Genomic DNA, 27733 nt, shown 5'->3' on the forward strand with positions numbered 1-27733 from the left:
GAGCTTATGTTATATAGGTGTTTGGTTTTTAAGATACACAGACATCAGAGACTTAGTGCTAAATTAGCGGTAATGAGAAAGGAGATTTTGACCACAGAAAATACAAACTTTAAACTCAAATCAAAGTGTTGAAAGTAGGAATGTCTTAGACCAGAATGGAAATCTATGAACTAGGGAAGGCTTGATGAGATCTACAGCACAAAAATTTTGATGCGTGTGTATCCAGAGATGTCATCTTAAATATATGACAGTTTAAAGGGTCAAGACCTGCATTCTTAAAGTGCCTGCTTTGAAAACCCATTGTGTAAAAAGTGAATTTGGATGAAAGAGAACTTAGTAAAATTTTCAAAACATACCTAAGTCTATCATCATGAGAGATATAGGGATGCACAGATCTGAACAGACTGAAAGTTCTCATGGAAATTCAGTTAATGGGATCTTTCCAAGAAGAAATGGAAATGTTAGAATGATCTTGAATAGTCCTTTGCTTTATGGGGTTTGTTGTAATGAAGGGGACTGAATTAATCTGTCCTACATAGGGTATTTCTATTCCACAGAGTAGCTTTGTGGAATAAATAAGATCCCCCTACCCGACATTGTAGAGGTGCATAAATGAGCAAAATGATGAAATTTCCCCATTATGCTTTCTTGGGCCACTAAAGTGAGGGAGTCATGTAGCAGTTTGAGATGGAGATTGCAGATGCAGCCTTGGCTCAGCTTCATTTCCCTCTGGAAGCAGAAATTCTTTTTCTGCTACCTTGAAGAGAAGAAATCTTGAAAGTGCTCATCTTTGTATGTTGTATGAGCAAAATTCCCTCTTGAACTGCTTAACTGATGGAGTGAACATTTTCTTCTAGACTTCAGTAACTGAACAGACTAGAACCTCTTAAATGAATTTCTCCAGAAACTTTGGAAGTGAGTGTTGAACACTAATAGTTTAGGTAACATAGGAAAGAGCTTTAAACCCATGGTCTATTTATTCCAATGTCCTATCTGATAGAAGCCAAACCTAGATGCAAGAAACCTTGCAGCAGGTAGATACGGGACAGACTGTCCTCCTTAAGGTCTCATCAAATACCTACTACTTGGAGAACGACTACCTACCAGACCGCATGCTTATCCAGTTATCCCTTTCAGAATTTAACAAACTGTGTTTGTGTTAGCCATACAAAATGTTGAATCCCTCTCTGAATTTTGCTAAGTTCTTGGCCTCAGCAACATCCTGCGAGTCTAATTCCTTTAATCAGTTTCACTGAATGTCCAATTATTCTTGCACTATGAGGGTAGAACAGAAGCTCCCTATCTACCTACTCTATAGCATACAGTAGGACCTCAGAGTTATGAACACCTAAGGAATGGCGGTTGTTCATAACTCCGAAATGTTCATAATTGAACAAAATGTTATCGTTGTTCTTTCAAACTTTAACATTGACTTAATACAGCTTTGAAACTTTACTATGCAGAAGAAAAAGGCTGCTTTTAACTGTCTTAATTTAAATGAAAAGCACAGAAACAGTTTCCTTGTCAAATCTTTTTAAAATCTTTCCCTTTTTAGTAGTTTACGTTTAACACAGGACCGTACAGTATTTGCTTTTTTAGTCTCTGCTGCCTGATTGCATACTTCCGGTTCCACATGAAGTGTGTGATTGACTGGTCAGTTTGTAACTCTGAGGTTCTACTGCAGGTTTTATATACTTTTATCATATCCCCCTCTTATTTGTGTTTTTACTGTAAGGAAGACTGGGAATCCTTCATACAAGGATTCTTCTGTGTCTGTAAAAAGAAAAGGAGTACTTGTGGCACCTTAGAGACTAACCAATTTATTTGAGCATGAGCTTTCGTGAGCTACAGCTCACGAAAGCTCATGCTCAAATAAATTGGTTAGTCTCTAAGGTGCCACAAGTACTCCTTTTCTTTTTGCGAATACAGACTAACACGGCTGTTCCTCTGAATTCTGTGTCTGTAATCACTCATCCTTCTCTGAACTGCTCTAGGAGCTAACTGACTTTCATCGAAAGAGGTATCAAATACAAAAGCAGCAACCTGAGTATGGATATATATGAGAGTTACTTACCCGTAAAACTACACAGTCACACGGTTATTGGGAGATGCACCAATAGAACAATGGAAACCACTAAAAGCAGTGCCCTGTCTTGCCAGACTTTACTCCACATGCTTGGTATCAAAAGGATAGAAGAGGGAGGCAATAAAGGAGATCTGTTCCCCAATTTAGCAGAAAAGCCTCTGAAGTGACTAACATCTTCATCTGCCCTAGAACAGAACCTCTGACATTGCAATTGTGTCTTGTTATAAACTAACTATCAGACAGATGTATTCCCACCTGAAAAATATCCATTCTGCAACTGACTTTCAGGGACCATACCGGTACCACTGATTCTGGCTGAATTAGTCTGCCAGGATATTGATTCTCCCTATTAGGTAGTGTAATATCATTACAGCTATCCTGTGGCTCACTACTCTCAGAGAGCCACTGCCGCCTTGCAGAGTCATCTGGTGTGGATCCCTCCCTATTTGTTAGGTACAGTATTTGACCATTATGATGCTGGCCAATCATTTGTATTGCATTGTGCAGCCAGTCTGGATCAGGGTCATGCATACTCCAACGACATCCATACCTGCTGGATTCTGAATGGCTAAATCTCTAGGCTTAGCTCTGCACCTGGAAGTAGAAATGAACAGGAGTCTGGCTAGGCTTCTTAGCACTTGAGAGGTTACTAGAAAGCTGAGGAAGGTCTCTTAGAACCCTTCAAAGCTCTCAGATCTAGAAGTCTTCCAAATGAAAAAGTGTATAACATTCAAAAAGTCTGGAATTGTACGCTGAGCAAGAAGGGTTTTCCAATATGAACTTAAATCTTATTCCCTTTTTAGGATAGCGAAGCTCCACCAAACACTGATAATTCATATGCACTGGGGTCCATCAAGATGCTCTTTGTATAAAGTTATGATAACAGGGTAATAGTAACACAAGAAGCCATTTGAGCCAAGCTCTCATTTACACTCTGAATCATTGGGAGAGGTAAAGAAAGATTCTCTAGGGTAGGCACAATCCAAGAATAGCCACTGAGGTGAGGAATGGATGCAAGACCACAGTAGCTAGGATGATAGCACTGTTTTAACCCATTTTACAGGACACAATGGACATACAGCACAAATATCCGCTAGTTTACTCATATTTTGTGAGCTCCTCAGAGAAGGGGACTGCATTTGTCTTACAACACCAAGTAGAAAATTGTAAAAAGTTTGGTATTCTTGGCTTTGCACCAGTAATTAAGTTATTTTCCCAGAGTAGTACTAACATGTTTGTTAGCACCCATGTAGTCATGTCCAGTGTTAGCTCCACTGTGACCATAAAGAAAGCCAGCCTTACAGTTTTAGGACAGCTCAGTTAGAACCAAAAGGGTACGAAGGTTTGTCTCCCATCTCAAACTACCATCTCCTGCCAACCAAGGAACCATATCTTCTAGTCCTGCTTGGGCAAAAGTATGGTCAACATACTTTGGAAAGTAGCAGCCGTGTTAGTCTGTATCCGCAAAATGAAAAGGAGTACTTGTGGCACCTTAGAGACTAACGAATTTGAGCATAAGCTTTCGTGAGCTACAGCTCACTTCATCGTACTTTAAACATGTATGTATATGTTTATCATTTAGCTAGTAATAGAGGTATACAAGAAAGAATCTGTGTAAGGGCCTTCACTCACTGTGACAGTCTGAGGCCCTGTTCTTTGGCCAATGCCTTTGGCTAAGCAGCAGAGACAGGCATAAGCTGGGAAGCGTATGGTCACATACTTTGGAAAGGAATCTATGACCATACAATGTTACAATGTACGTTCCTTTAAACAGACTGTCTAACATGCATTGGTGTTCATTCAATCAGTGCTTTCCTGAAAGCCTGAAGTCTGGCAATATTCTCAAGCTTCTCTCATTAAAGCTCAAGAGACAGAATCATCATCTAGTAGTGCCCTATCCCATGAAATTCGAGTGTGATGTACAGTACTCTGCTTGTACGTTGCTTACACTTGAATACATACTTTTAGTAGGAATTCCTGCAGCTCCTGGTGTGTTTTTGTTACACATGTTACAGAAAGATCAGACCAGGTTACCTGATAGGAAGGGAGAGGAGAAAAGTTACATCATGTTTCTTACCTTGCATTATACCATTTAATTATGTTTAGTACATCTACAGCACTGTCCATTTAAAGATAGTATACAAATTCCCACTGCAAGTAAGTATTAATATCCATTTTGGCAAAATATAGTCTCCTTTTGAAAGTGTGGCCCTAACTAACAACTTTGGATCTCCTCTAAAACAGTGGTTCTCAACCAGGTGTCCAGGGGCCCCTTGGGGGCTGTGAACAGGTTTCAGGGGTCCTCCAAGCAGGGCCAGCATTAGACTTGCTGGGGCCTAGGGCAGAAAGCCGAAGCCCCACTGTATTGGGCTGAAGCCCAGGGCCCTGAGCCCCGTGACCTGGGGCTGAAGCCAAAGCCTGAGTAACTTAGCTTCATGGGGTCCTGTCGCATGGGGGCCCCAGGCGATTGCCTTTCTTACTACCCCCTAACGCTGGCCCTGGCTTTTATATGCAGAAAACCAGTTGCTGTGCCACAGGTGGGCCGTGGAGTTTTTACAGCATGTTGGGGGGGCCTCAGAAAGAAAAAGGTTGAGAACCCTGAGTCTAAAAGACAACTCAGACACTATTTCTGGAGGAACAAGCACCAACAAATCAATCATTTCTAGAGTGTGAGGGAGTGATGGGGGGGGAAGAGAGGAAATCAAGCTGGGCACACAAGATTAGTGCACACTTGAAAATTTGGGCCTAAAATCACGCATCTGAGGCTATACAACTAAATTACTAGAAGCAGCAGTATTAGCGGTCAGTAATTACTGGCTCCCAGTACCAGACAAGCCCAGTAAAACCATACTGTTTCTTTAGAGAAGACGATTCCAAGTGAGGCATACAAAGTCTAGTTCCACCACTCCTACTTGGGTAAGTCAAAACCTCTGTTCAGTTACTCTGCCAAATGATATAGTTAGCTCTCTCCTAAAGTTAAGGAGATTTAATGTTTAAAAAGCCATACAAGAGATGGATGTAGGATGCAATAAGTATTATAAAAGTTTGCATCAAAAAGTGTTATGAAGTTAGACTCCAAATTCTGGTAGTGTTTATACATTATATCAGTGCTTCTCCATGCTTTGCTGCACTAGCCCAATATGTGAACAGCAAAATAAAGGCTCCATATAATTACTTTTAAAGTGAAGAGTAAATTCTATTTCCCTCCTCTGCTAAGTGGCTCAGTTTCCTAGCTTCAGACTTAACTTTAGAAAATCCTATATACCAGGAAGTGGAGCTGACAGCTCAAAATAAGAAGGTATTTAGCAGTAGCTGAATGGATCTAACCACCACCATTTTCAGTCGAGATTCTGGGGAGCCTTGTAAGCTGCTATGCTTGTGGAGGATGACCGTTTCTACAACCTTATATTTACTGAAGGGTAGAGAAGAACTTACAAGGCAGATCTCTCAAGTGGTTTGGAGCAAAAAAGATAAGAGTTGAATAGAGGAGATCTAGTTGTTTGGGTTCCTAGATGTGCTGGAGAAGAAGGAGCTATTCTCTACCCTACGAGTACAAAGGGAGTGGAGCTGGAGAATTCACTTAAATGCCTTCCAGCAAGTCTCTGCTCCTTTCCTACTTCATGTAGGATTTCAAGACTGCTATCATGATAATCTGCAGACTGGCTCTCTGAAACACCTTTGAGTTATTCATGTTTATGTCACTAATGGATTATGTGATGGATGGAGATGGTTGTCTAAAGGATATGTCTATGCTGCAGATGGGAGCATGCCTCCCAGCCAAGGTGGGCTCACATTAACTTTGCTCAAGCTACTGCGTTAGAAGTAGCAATGGGTGCTGGGGTCAGCAACGTGTCTATATACTGACACAAGTCTCCATGGTAATTTTTCAAAAAATTGAATGACTGAATGACATACCCCTCTCTCCCCCACAACGTCCATCACAAAGTACGGTAATTTTGTCAAGTGTCCGTTGTGCAACATGGTGGTGCCGACCCCTGGTGTAGATATTGTGGCACAGGCAGTGGTTTGGGCGAGCCTTCTGAGCTCATATCCAGAGGGGTAGGCAGAGTTGGTCTCTGGTGGCTACTCAAGCTTAACTGCCCATGCCGCAATGTCCAACGTACTATTTTTACCATGCTAACTCAAGTAGAGAGAGCACAAGTCTGTCTACTGGGCAGGAAGGCTCGCTCCCAGCTGAAATATAGACAAACCAAGTTTCTGGTTGTTCTCAAATAGCCACTTTGACACAGTTAAGATTGCTTCAATGACAAAAGCCTGTGCATCTGCAGGGTGTTCTACATTTTGTAGACTAAATTCTAAATTAACATGCTCTGCAACAGTGGTCTCCAAAGTGGGGTGCGCAAGACAATCGATTGGGGGCACAGCAGGAGGAGCACCGCTGGAGGGGGGAAAGAGGAGGGGCGGCCCCGAGTCCTCTGGCCTGTGGAGGAGCACTCTTTGAAGGGGAAAGCACTGCTTCTCTCCAGCTGCTGACTGCGTGGCTGCCCCTGCTCCTCCTGAGTCCTCCGGCCTGTGCTCTCAGGGCCTTATTCCAAAAGGGGCTTTAGAGCTGCAGGCCAGGGCGCCGGGGCCCCCTTAGTCCAGGGCCCTGAAGCCCCTAAAGCCCCTGCGTTCCAGGTGGCCCTGCCTGCCGGAGGTGGGAAGCTCCCAGAATCGTAGCCATGGGGGTGGTGCTGCGCTGCGCAGAGTCACCTGCACACCCCCTGCACCAAACAGGAGCTGCCCCAGGTAAGTGCTCTGCACCTCCTGCCTGCCCCAGCCCTGAGCCTCTTCCTGAGCCCCCACCCTGAGTGCCATCCCACACCCTAACTCCCTCCCAGACCCTGCATCCTCACCCTGAGCACCCTCCCACACCTTAACTTGCTCCCAGACCCTGTACCCTACCCTGAGTGCCCACTGTATCACAAAGTGTTAAACCAAGATTTTCAAAAATAATAAAGCATATTCAATCACATTGCTCACACTAAATTGAGGTTTTTTGTACCATTAATAAATAAAAAAATTAAAATATTTCTTCTCTCATGGTTTTTTAATTTCTATTTTGTGTGTATGTTTTATAATTTACAGAATATATTAGTACAGTAGTATATGTATATAATTTATACATAAATAAATATACATATATTGGGGGTGTGTGCTCAAAAAATTTACTGATAGGTGTGCACAATCAAAAAAGTTTGGAGACCACTGCTCTACAACATTGTGTTTTCGGGGGACAGAAAACCACAAGTGAGTTTTTTTTAACTTTAGCTCCAAACTTAAAACTTAAAAGTTTTTGCCTGGGAATACTGTTACATTTTCATGTCTACCTGTCAGTGGCCAATAAGGTTAGATGCCAAACTACCTTGCTTTTATATAGCACTTTATTAGCAGATCTCAAAATGCTGTGCAAAAGATAATCATTATCACATTTTACAGATGGCGAAATCAATCAAACCCAGGCCTTCCGAGTCTCAATCCAGTGCCTTAAGTACTTGGCCACATTACATAGCATTGACTAGGAACAAACAAACTGTAAGTTGTCCTCATTTAGTCAAAGTAGGCCCAGTTTGCAGAATTCATGGATACACAGCACTAATGGTCTAACTTAATGCACTTCAGTATAGAAAGCTTTTCTGAACTAGTAGCAAAGCACTACTCACTTACGTAATCAACCCCCAACCCCTGGTAACCATTAGATCATTGTCTCTGGATATTCTCATGCTTGTGGGATGCATCAGATAGACCTTCCAGAAAGCAGTGCTGGTCAGGGCCATCCTTTTGTAGTACCAAACATTCAGAATATAGTTATAAAAGGGCCACGTGGCCTTGACTGCCTTTCTGACTTCTGTACTACAGCTGCAGACACAAAAACCTCAGGACACCTATTTGGTATTTTTACTAAGTAATTAAACAGTTTTAGTATTAAATATATTTTAGTACTGTTTTAGAATTTTCACAAGCATGCAGCTCCCCAGGTCTGGGTTAGACCCAAAAAGGCCAAGATTTTCAGGCATATTACTCTGGAGTGACATACACACACGTTTAGAAGAGGCCTAACTGATGCTCAGTATGTTGTGTCTTCACACCTCAGGCCTGGAAGTACAGGAAGCATTTGCACCATACCTTTATGAATGAGGCAGAGAGCATGTGTCTTAGAATAGGTAGATATCAGTTTAAAAGAACTAGTGGGGAGAGAAATCTCACTAACACTAGTAATTTAAAAACATTTTTTATATCCCTAAGCTGTGTTAACTTCATATTAAAAAGATGTACTTTTAAAAGCTAGCTGTTATTTGCTTACTTTGAAGGTGTACTCCAAATGTTTGTCAGCCCTTTTTCTTGATACTCCTTTCAGTGTTATCTTCTCAATGTGAACAGCTGAAAGAAAGAACAGCAATTTGTACTAGGTACAGGTCTAGTTTGAAAATTTATTCATCTGTTATGACAGCATCACCATGTTAGAGAATCATGCACCCTCACTGCCAGTTACTCTTTTTCTGGGGAAATACGAGTAGAAACCCATGGCCCTTGTGCTCAAGGAAATAAGTTTCTCTGGTCTGAAAACCACTCTTCAAAACCAGATTCTTAGTACTGACTGCCACCATTGTGTGTATTTCTGTCCAGATGTACTACACAATATTACAGATATGGGCATGAAGCCTTACACAGCCAATAACAGACCCAGTAATTACTGTCAGTGAAGAGAAACCCTTAAAATAAACATGTGTTTATAGCAAAAGGTTTCAGTGCAGCCAACTGAAAACAGTCAACTCCTGTGCACTGCAGTCCCATTTTGCAGAAGTTAAGAAATAGGGCCCACTTCACAAAAGGCCAGAGTCTGTAATTGAAAGTGACAAGTGAGGTAAAATGTAGAATACTGATAGAAGTATGACAGCATGACGAAGTCAGTGATCAGAAAAAAAGGGGGGGTAAGAAAGGATGGGGAGACTACAGCAAGAGAGAAGTATTATATTCAGATTGCAGGTTTTGAACTTGTTCATATGCAGAACGAATTACTGAAAAAGAGCTCAAGAGACTGAGATAATAGTCCCAGCACCCAGACCATTCAGACAGATCCAGTAACAGGCCAGGGCAGTTTCACTGCACTGCATTGGAGAAGGTGGGCTACAGGCTCTATACACCCTCTGAACCCCGCACATAGTCTCCCATACATGGAAAAAAGGGAGCAACCCTTGCTGATACTTGTTAAGGAGATGTGGTGTTGTAATCTTCAAATATTACTTAAAACTTGAATTAGTGTTTTTCAGGATGCAACTTGTAAGAAAAATCCTATATGAAAGTTGTTATGAAATTGAAAGGCTCCTCTTATCTTGTTTTCTCTAAGGCCTGGTGTAGGCTACAATTAGGTCGATGTAAGGCAGTTTACATCAGCCTAATTATGTCAGCATACACACTACAGCCTCATCCCACCGATGTAAGTGTCCTACTACACCAACATTGCTAATGCTAGTGTAGTTAGGGCGGTAGACACTGCCTTACCCAACAGCTGATGTAAGTGTCTTGTCAATTTCACATCTCTATGCTGGGAGGTGAGAAGTTCAGGCAGCAAGTGGGTTCCCAGCATGAAGCTGTGCAGAGCTGAGAGCTCTGGCTCTCAGGCTCCCACACTGCCCCTCTTCAGTTGGTGGAAGCGCTTCTAGTGAGGATGCACACCACTGACAAAAAAGGGAGGATAGTGGAGACATCAGCCACTGCAGTAATTACTGCCATGGCTGTAAGTTGACATAACATAAGTGATTTAGGGCTGTAGTGTGACATGCTCCAAGAATGTATCAAGATAAAGAATTCACTTCCTTACAACCATGGGCTGATCTTGACAGACCTCATCTGTTAAGTAAGGTCACAACATTAGCATTTGTATCAGCGACCCTGAAGAAGGAAACAGAGGAACAGCCGTGTTAGTCTGTATTCGCAAAAAGAAAAGGAGTACTTGTGGCACCTTAGAGACTAACCAATTTATTTGAGCATGAGCTTTCGTGAGCTCACGAAAGCTCATGCTCAAATAAATTGGTTAGTCTCTAAGGTGCCACAAGTACTCCTTTTCTTTTTGAAGAAGGAAAGACATGGATCTTTTGTACATCATGCAAAAGCAATCGTCTGCAGGAGATTCTCTCCTTATCATTCTGCTCACCCCCGCCCCCTTTTTTTTTTAAACTAGCAAGGTTGTTTTTTCATCACTGAAAAATTAAGATTGAAATAGTTAAAATGTCAGGTAATTCAGAGATAAGGAATCTTAATTAACCTCCTTGCATATCTTGATTAGAACAGAGTTATTCATTCTTGCCAAATCATCTGCAATATCACCACCTTACACAACTTGTACAGCTTCTGCTCATACTTACATTTAAATTTAAAAGTTTCAGTAGGTTAGACATCCATTTGTAAATGCCAGTTCTAGACTGAAACAGCTAAATTAGTAACTGAATCTTGAATAAACTGAAACAAGCAGCCACACAAACCTGAAATCCTATAATCCCACAACTCCTGAAATACTTAGTTTCCAAACCATAAACAGAGTATCCTTTATAGCTAAGAATTTTTAATGTCACTTCCCAGATTTTTTTTTTTTAAATTGTGAGTAACTTGTTTTCAAAGTAATGAGAGGAAAAAAATGACCTACCCACCAATACATAGACATTTAAGTTACCCCAAAAATTAAACAAAAACCTTTGTTTCAGAAGTTAAGACTGCTACACCTGTCACTTTAACCTCAAGAATTTAAGGATAACTGAACAGTTAACCTTCCAAAATCTTCAACTGCCTATGTTAACAAATACATTGGTTTTTAATTATAAAGAAACATGCACTGCATAACACCTTGAGCCTGGGCCATGGGAGGTTCCATAAGCGGTATTGTTAAATGGGAAATACCAGTTAACATTTGTGTATAAACACAAAAATTCTTGGTTCATACTTACAGGCATTTGATAATGATGTACATGTAGTTAAATCATAAACTTATGGTGAAATGTCATAATAGGGAAAGTATGCTGACTAGTATTTGAGGCTGATCCCAACTATATGTGTGCACATTTATGATCATATTAATCTTGAAAATGAAACTTATTTTAGGCTATTTAAGACTTGTGTTATAAATATTTATAATATTTGAGGAATAAATATTATGCATTTATTATGTAGACAAAGATATGCAATCTCCTTTACTATTCATTTTCTTGGTTTTCAATGCTCTAGATTTTGTAAGTGCTCTAATTGATATTGTAGTTACCTCTCAGCAGCCTTTAAGTGTTTCTGAAATAAAGACTTAGTTTTGTGATTTCCTATGTTGCTTTTTTATTTATGTTTTTAAACAGACTTTTCTTCCAGAGTCAGTGTTTTTAAGAGCTTAAGTGAGTGGATGGATTGGTCGTCTGTTTAAATTAAGTAACACTGGCTAAGATAATAATGGCTCATACATAGCTCTGACTCATTCTGTTCACAATATATATTCATGCTGAATGTCAACTTAGTATGTATGCGTGCATACTACAGCTTATCGTCATTCTGAACGTTGTTTTAGCACTTAGCTACAACCAAATTATGTACCAGAACCAAGTCTGGAAGCTAAATCTCTTGTTTTGAGTTATACATATAGGAACACTTTTTTTTTTTTTTTTTACAGCTGGCTTGAATACAGAATTTTGAAGTCATCTATATGAGAAGAACGGGGGTTTACTGGATAAGATATAGGATTGCCACAAGTTTCCAAGTAACTTTTTGCAAGTTACCTGAACTCTATTCAGCAATTCCACCTGGAAGATGCACTACATTGGCACAGAATTCATGTCATCTGCAGATTTCTTTGCTTCCCCACAGAAAAATGACTTCTGAGGGGAAGCAAAAGGGAAGCGCAAGAGTAGTCACTTGCTCTTCCCTGGCAGCCCAGAGCAGCTGGTGGAGACGTAAATCAACGTGGGGGGTGGGGAAGTGGGAGAGAGCTGGGCATTTGTGGGGAGACATCAATCAATGCTGGGGGTGGGACTGGGCAGGCATGCAACTCAGTGAACAATAGAGACTCTGTGCTTCTGGCTCACTATTGCAGCGCACCTGGCATGGAGGGGCAGGGCTTTGGGGTGTTTGGAGGTAGGTGTGAGGCAGGCTCTTTCCTCTCAGGCAGAGTATAACATAGCAGGCTGCCTACTTAGTTGGTCCCACTGTTAGCGAATTGTTCTCATTTTTAGTGAGTTCCCCCAGGAGCATAAACCATGTGTAAAAGTTTTAAGGCTCCTTTACATTGCCAGAGAGGTGTAAAGGAGCCTTATTGTAAAAGACAGTATGACCATATAAATGCTTATGGTGCTTCAGTGATTAGAATGGGTCTAATTTTTTGGACCTAAAAATTTTCCTATCAAAATGTGCTCTATGAACTGTCTACTACTAACCTTTCTGGAAATGGTCGGTAGCCAATATAAATTGTGAGTTTGATTCCCCAGGCCTCACTTGCTCTCCAGTTGCCTAGGATATAATACTGAGCATATGGCTGCATACATTTGTTGACTAAGAAACTAGAAATAAAGGGTCAAACCTAGCTACGTTACTATTAGACAAATGGGGTTTGGATATTTCCTCCAATGCCTCACAATCCCATTCTCCATCCATTGTATTGTAGTTTAAATAAATTACCAAAATAATTAAGACCAGAGTGATTACATTGTGTTGACAAATAAAATATGGAGAATTTTAAAATATTGTGCACAGAATGTTTAGTTTGTGTTACAGAATTACCCCCAAAGTATCTATATACATACTCCCTAAGCAAAGAGGGTGTTATTAATGAGGAATGCAACTGAGTGGCACTTGACTACAATCATTGAAAATTAGACAAACTATTACTCATTTTCTTCAGTATTTCACTACTACACTTTTAAAACTCCAAACTGAAGTGAAGCACTTCTAGACTGGTACATAGTAAAGAAAAGCAGAAGACTCGTTCTCATTTAAGTATTTTGTTAAGATAAAAACATTCAAAAAACCCTCATGTAAGATCCACACCTGATTATAACATTGAGCAGGAGGAGAAAACCAGAGAGGATACAGCAATGGAGAAAGAAACAGCAATGGGTAGGAGAATCGACATTAAGAGGAAAGATACCTGACTCTTAGTGCCAATGCCAGCGAAGTGAAGCAATACTGGCAGTAGAATGACCGTACCCAACTGGGTGAGGAATCTGGGCGAAGTCAAACAGAAACAAGCATGATGTTTGTACACCACACAAGGAGCCTAGAGTGCAAAACAGAGGAACTAGAACTACTGGTGCAGGAAATGACACCAAGTATCATAAGGATAAGAAACATGGGGTGGAATGGTAGTCAGGACTAGAGTACAAGTATTGAAGAGTATGTGCTGTTCAGGAAAGATAGCTATAAAGGCAAAGGTGAAGGAGTAGCATTGTATATTAATGATGAGGTAGACTGTAAAGAAATTAGAAAATGATGGAATGGATAAGACAGTCTGTTTGGGTCAAAATCACTTTGGGGAAGAAAGCTACCAAAGCTTCCACAAGGATAGTACTTGGGTATGAAACAGACTCCTAGGATCCGATTTGTACATAGAGACCTCTAACATTTTTAATGAAATAAATAGTACTGAGAATTGTGTGATTATCGAAGATTAACTTCCCAGATATAGATCGGAGGGCCAGTGCTACTAATAATAGTAGGGCCCAGATTTTCCTGGATGTGATAGTTGACAGATTTTTTTCAAATAGTTTCTGAACCAACAACGGGGAAATACCATTTTAGATTGGTACTGGTGAGTAATGAAGACCTCACAGAAGAGCTGATTGTAGGGAACAACACTGGTTCAAGTGACCATGAGCTGATTCAGTTTAAACCAAATGGAAAGAAACAAAAATGATGAGCAACTAGGGTCCTTGAGTTAAAAAAGGAAATCTTAAAAGGAATTAGTTAGTGAAGTTGACTGGACTAAAGGCCAAGCAGTGTTGGACCTTGAAAAGGAAATTAAAAACAGTAAAAGGTTCTATAGCCATATATAAGAAGAAAACAATCAAAGAAGAAGTGGGACCACTAAGCACCGAGGATGGGGTAGAGATTAAAAATCTAGGAATGGCCCAACATCAAAACCAAATACTTTGCCTCAGTTTTTAATAAGGGTAATGAAGAGCTTAGGGATAGTGGCGGGGTGGCTACTGAACAAGGATATGGAAGTAGAAATTACCACATCTTAGGAGGAAGTCCAACTCAAACAACTTAGTGGGACTGGGACGGTGCGGGGAGGGGGGAAGAGAAGGCGCACAGATAATCTCCATCCAAGAATATTAAAGGAATTGGCACATGAAATTGCAAGACCAATAGGAAGGGTTTTTAATAAATCTGTAAACAATGGGGGAGGGGGAGGGTGTCATACCCCATGACTGGAGAACTGTTAATATAGTTCCTATTTTTAAGAAGGCGGGGAGAGGGGAGTGATCCGGAATACTACAGAGCTGTTAGTTTGACCTTAGTTATATGCAAGGTCTTGAAACAAATTTTAAAAGAGAAAGTAAAAGGGCTGTCAAACTATTAAAAAATTGCCATTAATCACGAGATAAAAATAGTCATGATTAATAGCAGATTTAATCGCACTGTTAAACAACAGAATACCTTTTTATTTAAATTTTTGGATGTTTTCTACATTTTCAGATATATTTAAATTACAACAGAATACAAAGTAAACATAACTTCACTCCTACATAAAACAATGTAAAACTTCTTATTTACCTTGCAATGGCGGCTACAAAAGTGCCATGCGAATGCCTGTTCTCACTTTCAGGTGACATTGTAAACAAGAAGCATCTCCCATAAATGTAAACAAATTTGTTTGTCTTAGCTGAACAAGTAGGAGACTGAGTGGACTTATAGGCTCTAAAAAGTTTTAGAGTTTTGTTTGAGTGCAGTTATGTAACCACAAACAAAAAAATAATATCTACATTTGTAAGTTATACAAAGCACTAGTGAGACCTGATCTGGAATACTCTGTGCAGTTCTGGCCTCCCATGTTTAAGGAAAAATGAATTCAAACTGGAACAGATGCAGAAAAGGGCCACAAGGATGATCGAAAGAATGGGAAACCTACCTTATGATAGAAGACTCAAAGAGCTTGACTTATTAGCCAAACTAAACAAAAACTATAAGGAGACAGGACTGCTCTCTAGAAATAGAGAGGGATAAATAGAGAGAGAGAGAGAGAGAGAGTGTGTGTTTAGATGAAGGTTTCTTATCAGAGGAGTGAAGTTCTGGAACAGGCTTCCAAGGGGAGCAATGTGGGAAAAAAACTTAAGTGGCTTCAAGACTGAGCTTGATAAGTTTACAGAGGGGACGGTATGATGGGACCATCTACAATGACATGTATCTGATCTGCAACTTATAGCAGCAGATATCCCCAACAGCCAGCGATGGGACACTAGACGATAAGGGTCTGAGTTACTACAGAGAATTATTTCCTAGGTGTCTCTCTGATGAGTCCTGCCCACAGGCTCAGCGTCTGATTGACTGCCATATTTGGGGTCGGGAAAGAATTTTTCCCATGTCAGATTGGTAGAAACCCTGGGGCTTTTCACCTTCCTCTGCAGCATGGGGCATGGATCACTCGTAGGTTTAAACTAGCATAACTGGTGGATTCTCTAATTTTAAGTCTTTAAATCATTATTTGAGGACTTTGGTAACTCAGCCAGAGATTATGGGTCGACTACAGGAGTGGGTGGGTGAGGTTACATGGCCTGCAACATGTAGGAGGCAAGACTAGATCAGGCGTGGCCAAACTTACTGATCCTCTGAGCTGCATGCAATAATCTTTAGAAGTTCGAGAGCTGGGGTCACCTATTCAGGGCTTCTGCCTAGCAGCAGGGTATTGGGGCTTGGGGCTTCAGCCCTATGCGAGGTGCCTGCCAGTGCTCATAGCTTCAGAAAAAGAGTGGGGCTGAAGCCCTAGTAGGTTCCTCCCTGCAGGTGACCCGCACACCCCACTGGGCAAAAGCCCCTAGACCCACCACTCCACCACAGGGCAGAAGCCCCGAGCTCCACCCCAGTCTGGTAGGTGGAGAATGGCAGGGGGGGCCGGAGGGGTGAGGCATGAACCACAGTTTGGCCACCCCGTACTAGATGATAGTGATGGTCCCTTCTGACCTTAAAGTCTATGAGTCTTAGGTAAGAAGAGTGAATCAAGCAAGCAACACTACAGTCACAACTTTACAATATCGACAGTTTAATTCACAAATGTTTTGCATCACTATAGCAACCAATACTGTGGATAAAGTCAGTTCCTGTTAAGTTTATATTCCTCCTCCCAATAAACCATCTCTGCTTCAGGGGTAAGCCTCTTTCTTGACCCACCTGCAATTAATCTCTATCCATTCTGATATAAGCAGTAGGAAACTAACTACAATTATACAATCCTGTCATTCTGCTCATACCAGATGGGAGAGTGCTGTGAAGGTGATCCAGAAGCAGCTGCACTTAGGGACCAGTCAATTCCTCATTTGAGTGAAGAGTAAGACATAGGAGTCCCATAACACCAGGTTAAATTTAACATGCAAAGAATATAAAAAACTTCTAAACAGAATTTTATTTACATACCTTCCCGCTGAGGTCTATGAGAGGCCATCGAAAGTCCATCATGAGGTGGTGTGGTGTGATCCAAACTATTCTCATTACTTGGCATGCAGTCATTATGGGAAAAGTCATTCTATATGGGGGGAGAAAAATAGAGGGGAAGTTCCTTCAATATATTCTCAAAACCCCCCCACCACCTGAAATTATGCAGGCCAAATTTTGTCAATCTGAGAGTCTGCTGTTAACAGAAAAACACAACCAAATAAGCAAGCAATTTATTTTTTCCTACAGGTGCACAGTACACGCTATTGACAAAGACTAAGATTTTAAGAAGTGACTAGTGACAGCGTACCACAATTTTCCAGGTGCTTAACACAACACATTTTCAAAAGGACTTTTATTTAAATAAAGTGCTGTCCACCTAGCCTCTGAAAGTCTGATTCCTTTAAGATGTCTCAACTTGGGCACTCAAGATCACTAGCCTTTCTTAGAAAAGCTTGGAAAATGTAATAATTACTGTAAGTGATAGATTAGCATTAACCATAGCAGCATACTTAAGTAATTTGTTCACTTAATTCTGAACATGCTCTCATATACATTAAACCCCTCACGTACTACTTTGCTATGATTTTGCTACTAAAATATGTACACAGCTTAGTTGCCCAAGTCATCCTAAAACTAGGAGATAAAACACCTGTATGCCTCCAGTAACACAGTAACTAAGGCAAGTTAACTGAACAAAGGGACTATCAAATGTCAAGTATGGCATCTGGAAAGACTGGGCAGTGAGTGAGATTGGCCATTTCACTCAAGTTTGAGCATCTGTTGTAATGCACATCAGAAGTCAATATATACACGTTTTGTCTTTTCAATTTGTTCTTGGATAAAAGAAGCTTACTGGAATAGAAATACTTCAGAAAAGCTCTGGAAGGGTCATTCTCACATGAATATTTTTTTTTTTTTATATAAAGTGTTCTTAACTGTACTAACATTGTTGTGCTCCTGGTAAAAGAAATATGTTGACCACTATCAGGGTAAGCTTTTTACAAAATCCTGAGATAGCTCTCTTATATTTTGAGATATTGGAATTGAGGTACCTGGGAATTCAACTCCAGAATACATTTTAAGGGAACCAAAGACGCATTGTGTTGAAGCCCAACATGCCGAACTGATTAATATTCAGAGTTGCACTCCAATTGCCATTCACACAGGAAAGTCAGAAGAGATCGATCAGCTGTAAGTACCTTTGAAATGCTGATTTACAGTTGTCAAAATAAAGACCTCCTAAGGCGTGTTACCACCACTTCAGATAAGCAGAGAGCAAAAGAGTCAAGTTCAAATATTGAGATTTCAATGTACTACAGACCAGGGAAAATAGGTGTGCAGAATTGTATGAAATGCTTCCTTCAGCCTTCACTTTTGGTCAGAGGCAGACAATGAAATCTCCCACTACAAATGTTTGTATACATAATGCATATAAAACTAAGAGCAAGATGTTCACCCCCTGCCATGGCCTCTTTATGCATGCAGAAAAGACCACAGTGGTATAAAGGAGTATTAAAAACGCTAGATTCATCCAGAAGAGGATTTGCCCAAGACACAAAGTGGTCTGGTAAGGACCCATTCACACATTGTAACAGGAGGCATGTCAGGGATACAGCAAAAGCAAGGTTCCATGCAGTGCTACAGACAGGGACAAGCTGTTGTAACTTAGATAGGCCCCCCATGGCTGTCAGTAATGTCAAGGGCTGTTAAGCAGTCCAGAATCAGAACAGCACAAAGGTGGGTTAAAGCCACAAAAGGCATCCCTGATCCTGTCTTGCACAGAATCTAAGAGGCACAGAAACTCAGTGTTTATTTAAACCAATGCATCATTGTTGCATTTGGACTGTTTTGGGTGAGCTTCATTAGGCTCTGAGGAACCTCTGTTTTAAAACTTATGACATCCCTATTAATAGGAAAAAAACTGTCTTCTGAACATTAAAATGCTTTGCACAGATGCTTAACCATTCAGCTGCAATCCTTACCCCACTCCTCTGATAAACACCCATAATTTCAGCCTGCAGAGGTTTATTATAAATTGTGAACACAATAGGAGTATTTGAACTAATTGGCATTTTAACAGCTTTACTATTTGCAATTTTTCTACAATTAGAAAAAAATATTTTGGATAGATAGAGGCATTTTGAAACAGACCTCTTCCCTACTCCAGTAAAATGGAGGTGGTTTGCCAAATATGCCATGACATTATTGGATACAACGGACAGCCATACATAACACCAGATCTAACTTTTGATGGAGGTCAAGCTACTTCAACTAAAAGCAGAAAGAGGTAATGTGCTAGAATTTGAATTCCTGGTCTCACACTATTCTATCAGATCAAAGAACTGTTAGTTTCCAGATACTAAACTATGATGTTTTTGTTCACTTTACGGAAGCCCACAAAAGCAAGTTATACTATGGATAGGGCCCTACCAAATTCACAGTCATTTTGATCAATTTCACAGCCAGAGGGTTTTTAAATTAGTCAATTTCACATTTTGAGCCCTTTATATCTGAAATTTCAGTGTTGTAACCATGGGGGTCCCAACCCAAAAGGTACCTGGAAGTTGGTCTGATCTTCTCCCACCCCAACCCCCCTGCTGCCATGTCCTGTCCCTCCCCACCACAGCAGGGACTCACAGCTAAGAGCTCCCTGGCTGGGGCTCTCCCAGGAGCAGGGGGAATATCTGACTCACCTCCACAAGTCTCCTCCAGCTGCAGGAATCTCCGAGGCTGGAGCTTCCTGCAGCAGACGGGAGGCAGGCACTCCAAGGTGGGTCTGATCTCCCCCTGAAAGCTAGAGCAGCTGTGCAGAGGAAGGACAAGTCCTCTCCCTCCCCGTCCCAGACTTACAGCTAGGAGCCCCCTCACTGGAACGCTCCCAGCAGCAATGAGGAAATCAGATTTCATAGGGAAGAGCTTATTTCACAGTCCTTCACAGCTGTGAAATTGGTAGGGCCAGAACTATGGATGAAGTTGAGCAAGCTATTTGAACTGACAATTTTTAGCATGCATTTTGGCAGAAGTGAAAATGCCTTCTTGCTGTCATCCAACTAAAGACCTGGACCCAACTTTCAAAAGATCAATGCAGCTGCCAGAAAATTACTAACTAGGTCCTGTTTAAGCTATAGCCAAATGCTTTGCCAGATACAAAAAGTAGATACAAAAGTTAGCTCGACTGCATGCAGCAGAATGACTCTATATTAACGTTTTGGAAGAGCTGCCTAATTTGTTGTTTCCTATAATAAAATAGTCTGTTACTTTAAAACCATGAGCTTGAGTGAAAAAAAGCTATAGCACCATTCATTTTAAATGCAGAAAGTCCCAGCTTTCTAATAGCATTTTCTAAAATTGACCTAAAAAACCCAACAGAGCAGGAACTGGCTTTCTGCTTACATGTCAGACCCAAGATATTCACATTCTACAATTTGTGACAAAATATACTACAACATATTCCCTTAATACAGTCTATCCTGAGGCATACTTAAGACCTTAATCTGACAGTTAGCTCTCTTCCTCTTAAAGTACAGCTATTTGAAGAATTAGCTTGTATTGTTTTGATTTTTTAATGCTTTAACATCTCTTTAATAGAAAAGAAATGTGGAGCTAGAAGCTTGTTTAAAAAACAATTTCTCAATTCACCTCAGCATAGGAGAGAGCATGGGATTTAAGGATTGGGGAAAGGTAACAGGAGATATTGAACTCATAGGTGGTCACCACCACAGCTCTTACCAGAGACCTGAGCTTGTAAAGAATAAGCAGATAGCATAAAGGACTTAAGACCCTGTATACGACTAGGGGCACACTGTAGGAAAACCAGACCCCGAAGGGAGAGGAGATACTCATGTCAGGGTAGAGGTACTGTCCAACTATGCCCTCATTGAAAACACCTGGTCTCTGTCTGAGCCAGTACGAAGGAAACTGAGGCCATGTCTACACTTACCGGGAATCAACGCTGCTGTGATCGATGCAGCAGGGATCGATTTAGCAGGTATAGCAAAGACACGCTAAATCGACCGCAAAGTGTGCTCTCTGGTCGATTCCAGTACTCCACTGGATCAAGAAGATTAAGGAGAGTCAACGGGAGAGCATCTCTTGTCGATGCAGTGCTATGCAGACACCGCAGTAAGTCGACCTAAGCTATGTTGATTCCAGCTACATTATTCACGTAGCTTGAATAGCATAACTAAGGTCGACATACTGCAGTAGTGTAGACAAGGCCTTAGTATATCCGACAATGGTTTAATTATGGGAACTCCATAGCTGCAAGGGTCTGAGATATAGCCAGTCTAATACTGCTCTGTGAAACCTTTTCTGCTGTCCATCAGCAGAGCCCCACACTGTCTACAAGAACTTTTTTAAAACACAAGTATCGTATTAGCTTACTAGTGTTTTGGAAGTAATAAAAGTTTTGTGGAGGGGAAAGGTTATATTGTTCTCATTAGTCTATCTACACTAGTCATTTACCCAGCCTCTTTGTATTCCATTTTTTACCCCTTGTTGAAACAGACCAACTCATGCCAGACTACTCACCTTCTTTACTGTCTACTTGTTTTTTTTAAAATCACCATACCCTCAAAACTACTATAGTTAAAGCGATTTACTAAGATGTACAGTTTCCCCATGGGTACCACATTCAGTTTAGTACTAACCTACCCTCTAGAGACACCGTTAGCGCCTTCTTAGAGCCTGAGGACTATTATCCAGAAATGGTGCTCTTTTCCAGAGGCACATGAGTCAGGGTCATGGTGAAGGAGCCATGGTGTTTTGCACTCCAGTATGTAAGAAGCTATACCAGGAAAAAAACAAAAACAAAAAAAACTAGTTTGCCTGAAATGTAAAGTCAGTAGACTACACAAAAACCATGTAAAAAAAGAGAGTGTCAATACAAACTGACCTTTCTATTCTTCCAATTTAAACCAGTTTCAGAAAGATATACAAGTGATAAGTACCTACGTAGATGCATCTGGCAGTACACATCAACTGTACGTGCAGTGTAGTGGCAACTGGCTTGTTTATTTTTTTACTTGCTCAAAACAAAAACTCCCTTAGATTCTAAGGGAATTAAGCACCAGTATCTTGCTTTCTTATAAATCACTGAAGATTAGCCACGGAAACGGTGTTGTGTTTTGCTGTAACTTGTTAAGCAAAATAATCTGTAAATAGAAGCCATTCATTTATTTGTTTACAAATTGGCTTACAGGAATTTTCTGAAAGTGGTTCCTTAAGCCAGCTAATCATAGCACCTCTCAGAGTACCAGGATTTTCAAGAACTTCTATTTAACTAAACAATCTTAGCTCTAGTACTGTCATTAATCAATCCTCATTAAATATTTGGGAACCTAGACTAAACCCTGCTTACCATATATGCTAGTTAGAATTATTTCAGATCACGTCAAGGTGCTGAAATGGTCATTTTAGGTCCTGAAAAAACATTGTCTGAAGAGGAATAGGTCAATATTTGCTAAAATTAATTTGATTAATTTTAATGGCCAATTCACAGCAAAGATTAGTTGAAAGTTCCATTAAATAAACCCTACGTTTTGTTACTCAATTTGATGTATGATAGCGATAGCAACAGATGTTTTTGTAAAATGGTATGTAAAGTATGGAGTTTGTGGTCTATATTGTAAAAATAGATGAAGATGTTTTTGGATAGATGATGAGCATTAATACACATTCAGAGTTGAGATTCCACACAACACTAACTGAATTTTTGACAAGCTTTTTTTATTGCAATAAAACATTCAAACAGCCATTATTTGCAGCTTCTTAAATGAATGTGTATCAGGTAATTTTTAGTAGCTGAATAAAACATTCATTTTTGACTATGTGAATTACAGCACCTTGAAAACACAACCAACCCGTTGTATTAAATGCTGTACACATAAAATACAGTCCTTGTCCCAAAGAGCTTATAGTCTAAACAGGCAAGAAAAAGGAAGTATTATTTCCCTTTTGCAGATAGGGAACCATGGCAGAGATTAAATGCCCCATGTCAGTCTGTCGCAGAGCCTGGCCTGAACTCAGATGTCTCAAGTCCCTCTCCCATGCTTCAACCATAAATCCAGCCTGTGTGTTTATTTATCCTCAAGTTTGTTCAACAGCCTCAATACCCTGTGAATCCAGGGAGAAGCAGTTTCAACTGCTCCAACTCTCTGGATCTCCAAAGCAGCACATCACGAAAGAGAATGATTAAAGGACTAGCTGCCCTGTATCTCTTTGCTCATGGAGACACACCGTACCTACCTCTTCATAAAACTATTGCTCAAGGTTGTCAATAGGCAGACCACAGGCCAAATCCCAGCCACCAGATGCTTTTGGAAAGGACCTTGAAATCTTTGTATTTACTTTTTTTCTCTCCCTTTTTTCCCCCCTTTTGCTCTAGAGTCTGGATGTTGACTATACCTTGACAAAGAAATTTGGATCTTTACAAAAAAAATAATTGACTATCCCTGCTATAGCTACAGGCACGAACTGCAAAGAATCAAAATCAAAGCAAATTCAGCTTGACTGGTTCATTTCCAGACTTTCAAGTCCACAGACTAGGCCTGTGGAATTCAAATGCCATAAGGCTGACAATATTAAGCTTGAATCCTCAGACGACAAATGCATTGCAGTGTAATACGAATGCAATTCAAAAAATAACCCCCATGCCTACTACCTTTATAAGAGGCTGCTGTCAACAAGAACAAGTTTTCAGACCGTTTTTAAAATACAATATGCCAACAAAATGAAAACCTCAACTTTGTAAGGTTTCAGTTGGAAGTAGACCAAAATGCAAGAGAGTTAAACAGGTTTTCTGAGGAGTTGGGAGAAAAAGGGATCAAAGTTGAATTTAATAAAATCCGATTATAATCTTAACTATGAAATTACTACTGTAAACATATTGTATGTTTATGCTTGCAGTGTTACAGGTTAGCCGACATTACATGCATTTATATTTAGCGAACCACTCTGCCTTTTAATGAAACTTGCATACAAATTCTTTTGTCAATGTTCTGCAGGTTTAATTTTTTCTTTAAAAAAAAAGAGAGATGGGAAGAGAAACTAAAGGAGTTAGATTAAGTAAAATTGTATGCCCGCATCATCAAAGTACCAGGCTAAATGACCAATTATAGAAAAAATATACTGTTATGACAGGCAGCTGCCAATCCATAACTCATTTCAGAACAAGAGGGCAGCTTTTCCAGACTACTTGTTTACTGGTGCAAACAAACAAATAAATGAAGTCAATCAATAGGTGTAAACCCACTGTAGTGCTACCTTGAAGTTTTCTACCATGACCAATAGTGGTAATATTTTCAAGATGTTTTTCTAGAGTAATCAGGAGTCTGTAAATGCTTTGTTTTATTGCATTATAAGGGAAACGACTATTCAGTGGTTAGGGCACTAGTCTAGAACCAAGATCGCCCCAAGTCCAATTACCTGCTCCTGCAGCAACTGTGTGTGGGACTTTGAACAAGTTACTTAGCCTCTGTGCCTCATTTTCTCAGCTGTAAAATGGGGATAAACACTTCCCTGTCTCACAAAGCTGTTGTGAGAATAAATACACTGAAGACTGAAGCACTTTGAGATCACTGACAAAAAGCACTAGAAATTTTTTTTATTAGAAGTGTTTTTGACTGAAGTGCCTTCACTTCTTATACTAATTTATTCAAAACCTGAAATGTCAAGCGTAAGAAAGAAAGTTGATGAGCTAGTCTCATCTCAAGCTGTAAATGGTAGTCAAGAAACGTGAGAACTGATCTATCCATCTTGTTCTTAAAAGCTGGTTGGCACAGTACATATATGTGATAAGTTCTCACTACCATTTGTCCTATTGTTTGCCAGTAAAACTGATTTTATTACAAGATTAACATATAGGAGGTTTTAATAATTTTATTTTTGGCTTCTAAGAAGAAGAAGACAGGCTTACAGGGATAATGATGAATATATTTTCTAAATATACCAATTTTTTAAAACTCTGCTCAGCTACTCACCTCAGTTTTATCTATGGCAGTGATTTCTATGGGCTAATTTTGCAGTGCAAAGTTATCCCTTGCTTTCTTCATTGGCAAATGTAAAAAGTGAGGTATAAAGTAAAAGAACCTTCACAGAAAAGAACAGAATGAGCAAAGTACTTTCATTGTACTGCATGTTAAAGGTACTTCTCAAAGCAAGATCCTCAGTAATACTGATGTTTGACAAGGATATATACTTTTAGATTTTGACATGTGATGCTGACAATGTGTTTATAGTAACAAAACTTTAACTGTTTGAATGTCTACAGTGATTACATAATTGTCTGATCACCCATAATTTCCTGCAATTGTGAAAATATAAAATGATAATCAAAAAATGCTTTCAAGTGTTGATATTACCCCTCAAAATGACAGAAAGATAAAAATTTAATTCTGCCAACCCTAAATACAAGGTTTCATTTCAAAACCTGTTATCTATTAGGACAGCAAAATTTGATTCTTTTTTGAACAGTGGAGGTTTTCTATTCTAGTCCTTGGGGGCTGTCCGTGGGTTGTCCCTGTCTGTATTTCTATGCTTAGATACCAGTGAGCATGAGCCAGGTTAGGAGAGGCTGCAGCCTGCTATCCTGACAGGGCTCTGCACACACGGAGATGGCCGAGGGAGATAACTCAGGGCGGGCGGGACAAGGCGCTTGGGAGACAAAGGGAACAGACCCCGTTGCACTTGCTGTACACAGCCCGGCAGCTGGATCGGGCGGGATCAGCGCTTTAGACGCGGGCCCTGCTGCAGGGCTGTGTCCCTCTACGCCAGCGGGGCGCGACGGTGACACGCGGGACTCAGGGGAGAGGCCGGCGACAAAGGAGCGCAGAGCTGAGGGCTGCTGAGGAAAATCTCTGCCCGCCCCTCGCCCCCCCGGCTCCAGTCTCTGACGCAGTCCTTGGAGGGGGCGGGGCAGGTTATCGTCTTTACGCTCGCGAACTCCCCTTACATCTTGTCCCCGCCTCGCGATTTATCGTCGCTCTCCTCACTCCGAAAAACCGACCTGCACGCGCGGACACTGCGCCCTCCTATTGGCTGGTCGCGTGCCCCAATCCCAACGGCCGGCGCCCTCTGCTGCAGGGTTTTCACCGCTCCCTCCCACATCCCAGCAGCGCGCAAACTGCAAGCGCGCGAGACGCCGGGCCCCGTCAGAATTAACCAGACCCGTCACATTCGTTATGTAATGAATGGAGACTCCGCCCCCAGGGCACGCCCGAAGTCACGTGACAGGGAGGGTCGGTTCCGCAGCCGCCATTTTGAATCGGGGCGGGAAGGCACAATGACCGATTTGCTCTCTCTGCCCCCCCACCAAGGCGACAGGGCAGTGCGAGTCTCCTCCACAGAAACACGGGGGCAAAAGGGTGTCCCCTCCACACACAGGAGAAGGAAGCACTTCCCCCATGTCACCTCCCTCCCCGCATCTAAAAGGTCCTTCCCCTCCCCCAGAGGCAGGGCCTCTGTAGGGCAGCCGGGTGGTGAAGATCGGGCTCCTCCCAGCACGCCTCCTCAGACAGCAGCGATCCTGTCCCTTGGCAGGTCCTCCCACTGTGTGGCAACTGAAGCGTCCACACTTCTCCACTCTGGTACTACTAGGCCTTCCCGCCCCCCAGAGACGTCTACCCCGGTAGTCCTAGGGAAAAGTAGTTTTGGACGGGTCATGGTTGTAGCTTTCCACCACTGGGATAAAGGATCAGAGGTAAAACACCTGCCACTGGGGCTCCCACGTTGTAACTGACAAGCTGAATGACTGCAGCAGTGGAACTAACTGGCAGGAACTAACACTCTAGAAACTCCCTGCACAAGCTACTGGAAACACTACCCCCAGGAGCTTATAAAACCAAGCATGCACATGTTCCCTTACATTTTCACTAATTAGCACCTCACCTACTAGAAGAGGTGAAGTGAGCTGCAGCTCACAAAAGCTTATGCTCAAATAAGGGTGCCACAAGTCCTCCTTTTCTTTTTGCCAATACAGACTAACACAGCTGCTACTCTGAAACCAGACAAACCTATGACTCCCTTGTGAGATAGGAAGGGTATTTACCTCCCATTTGTAAATTGGGACCTACAGGTCAAGTTACTCGCTCAAGGCCACACAGCAAATCAATGGCAGACCCATGTCTCCAACCACACTGCCTTCCCTGGTTTAACTGCAAGCTATTTGATTGGGAACCGACAGCATTTTTAGGCAAGGACCATCCACCCACTTTTCCCAGCCAGGCAATCCCAGGAAGTGCTCTGTGGTATATGATTATAATAAAAACTGGGGGGAAAGGTGATGCAGAACTTCAATTCTGTGTAGGCTAAAGAAAGTGACCTGTAGGGTGAGCCAAGCGGATTTGGCTATCAGTGCATTCTACATAGCACGGTTTATGTGAATAGACTACGCAAACAAAGTGGGGGCTTTTTAACTACAGCTTTTAAGCTACACTATTATACAGAATAGCTTCTATGGGTACACTCCACAACAGGACTTGAACATTACAATGCTGAGCATCACAGCATCTAAGGCCCAAGAAAATCATGTGAACACAGCGATCCACAAAGCCAAGTTAAGTACCCAGGTCCCTATACAATGAATTCTCCCTCTCTCTGGCTCAAAGGATCTAATATGGATAAAAACTTGAATATTAAACAGAGCACACGAGTCAAGTGACTACACCTGTGATTAGGACATCCACCTCAGAGATGGGAGACCCAGGGCCAAGTCCCTATGCTCCAATCAATCTCATTCTTGAAGCAGTTCCACAGTGGATAAACAGAAGGAAGACTGAGGGAGCCCCACAACTATCCCAAAGCTCAGTGGTTAGAGCACTCAGACACAGGAGATCCCTGTTCAAATACTCTCACCCCCTACAACAGAGGGAGAAATTGAATCTGGGTCTCCCACATCTCAGCTGAGTGTCTAACCACTGAACTAAGAGTTATAAAGGTGGGCATCACCAATATCACCTTCTCCGGTGGCCACATTTTGCATGAGATCCAATCTGCTAGGCAGCCTCAAGCATGCCTACTGGATCAAGTCCC

The 27733-nt window shown here is 41.3% G+C and overlaps 1 protein-coding gene across 3 annotated transcripts in view; it reads right to left on the minus strand.

Moving 5' to 3' along the window:
• ZCCHC2 (zinc finger CCHC-type containing 2) overlaps positions 1-27733 on the minus strand; it is a 73447-nt gene that overhangs the window by 42475 nt on the left and 3239 nt on the right. For all 3 annotated transcript variants that reach the window (XM_048839712.2, XM_048839713.2, XM_048839708.2), the window contains exons 2-4: positions 16685-16793; positions 8391-8467; positions 4049-4120 (exon numbers count right to left, since the gene is read on the minus strand). In XM_048839712.2, the coding sequence (XP_048695669.1) occupies positions 4049-4120; positions 8391-8467; positions 16685-16793 (258 nt within the window). The remainder of the gene's footprint in view (positions 1-4048; positions 4121-8390; positions 8468-16684; positions 16794-27733) is intronic.

Source organism: Caretta caretta, chromosome 2, assembly GCF_965140235.1.
Source record: "Caretta caretta isolate rCarCar2 chromosome 2, rCarCar1.hap1, whole genome shotgun sequence".
NCBI lineage: Eukaryota > Metazoa > Chordata > Testudines > Cheloniidae > Caretta > Caretta caretta.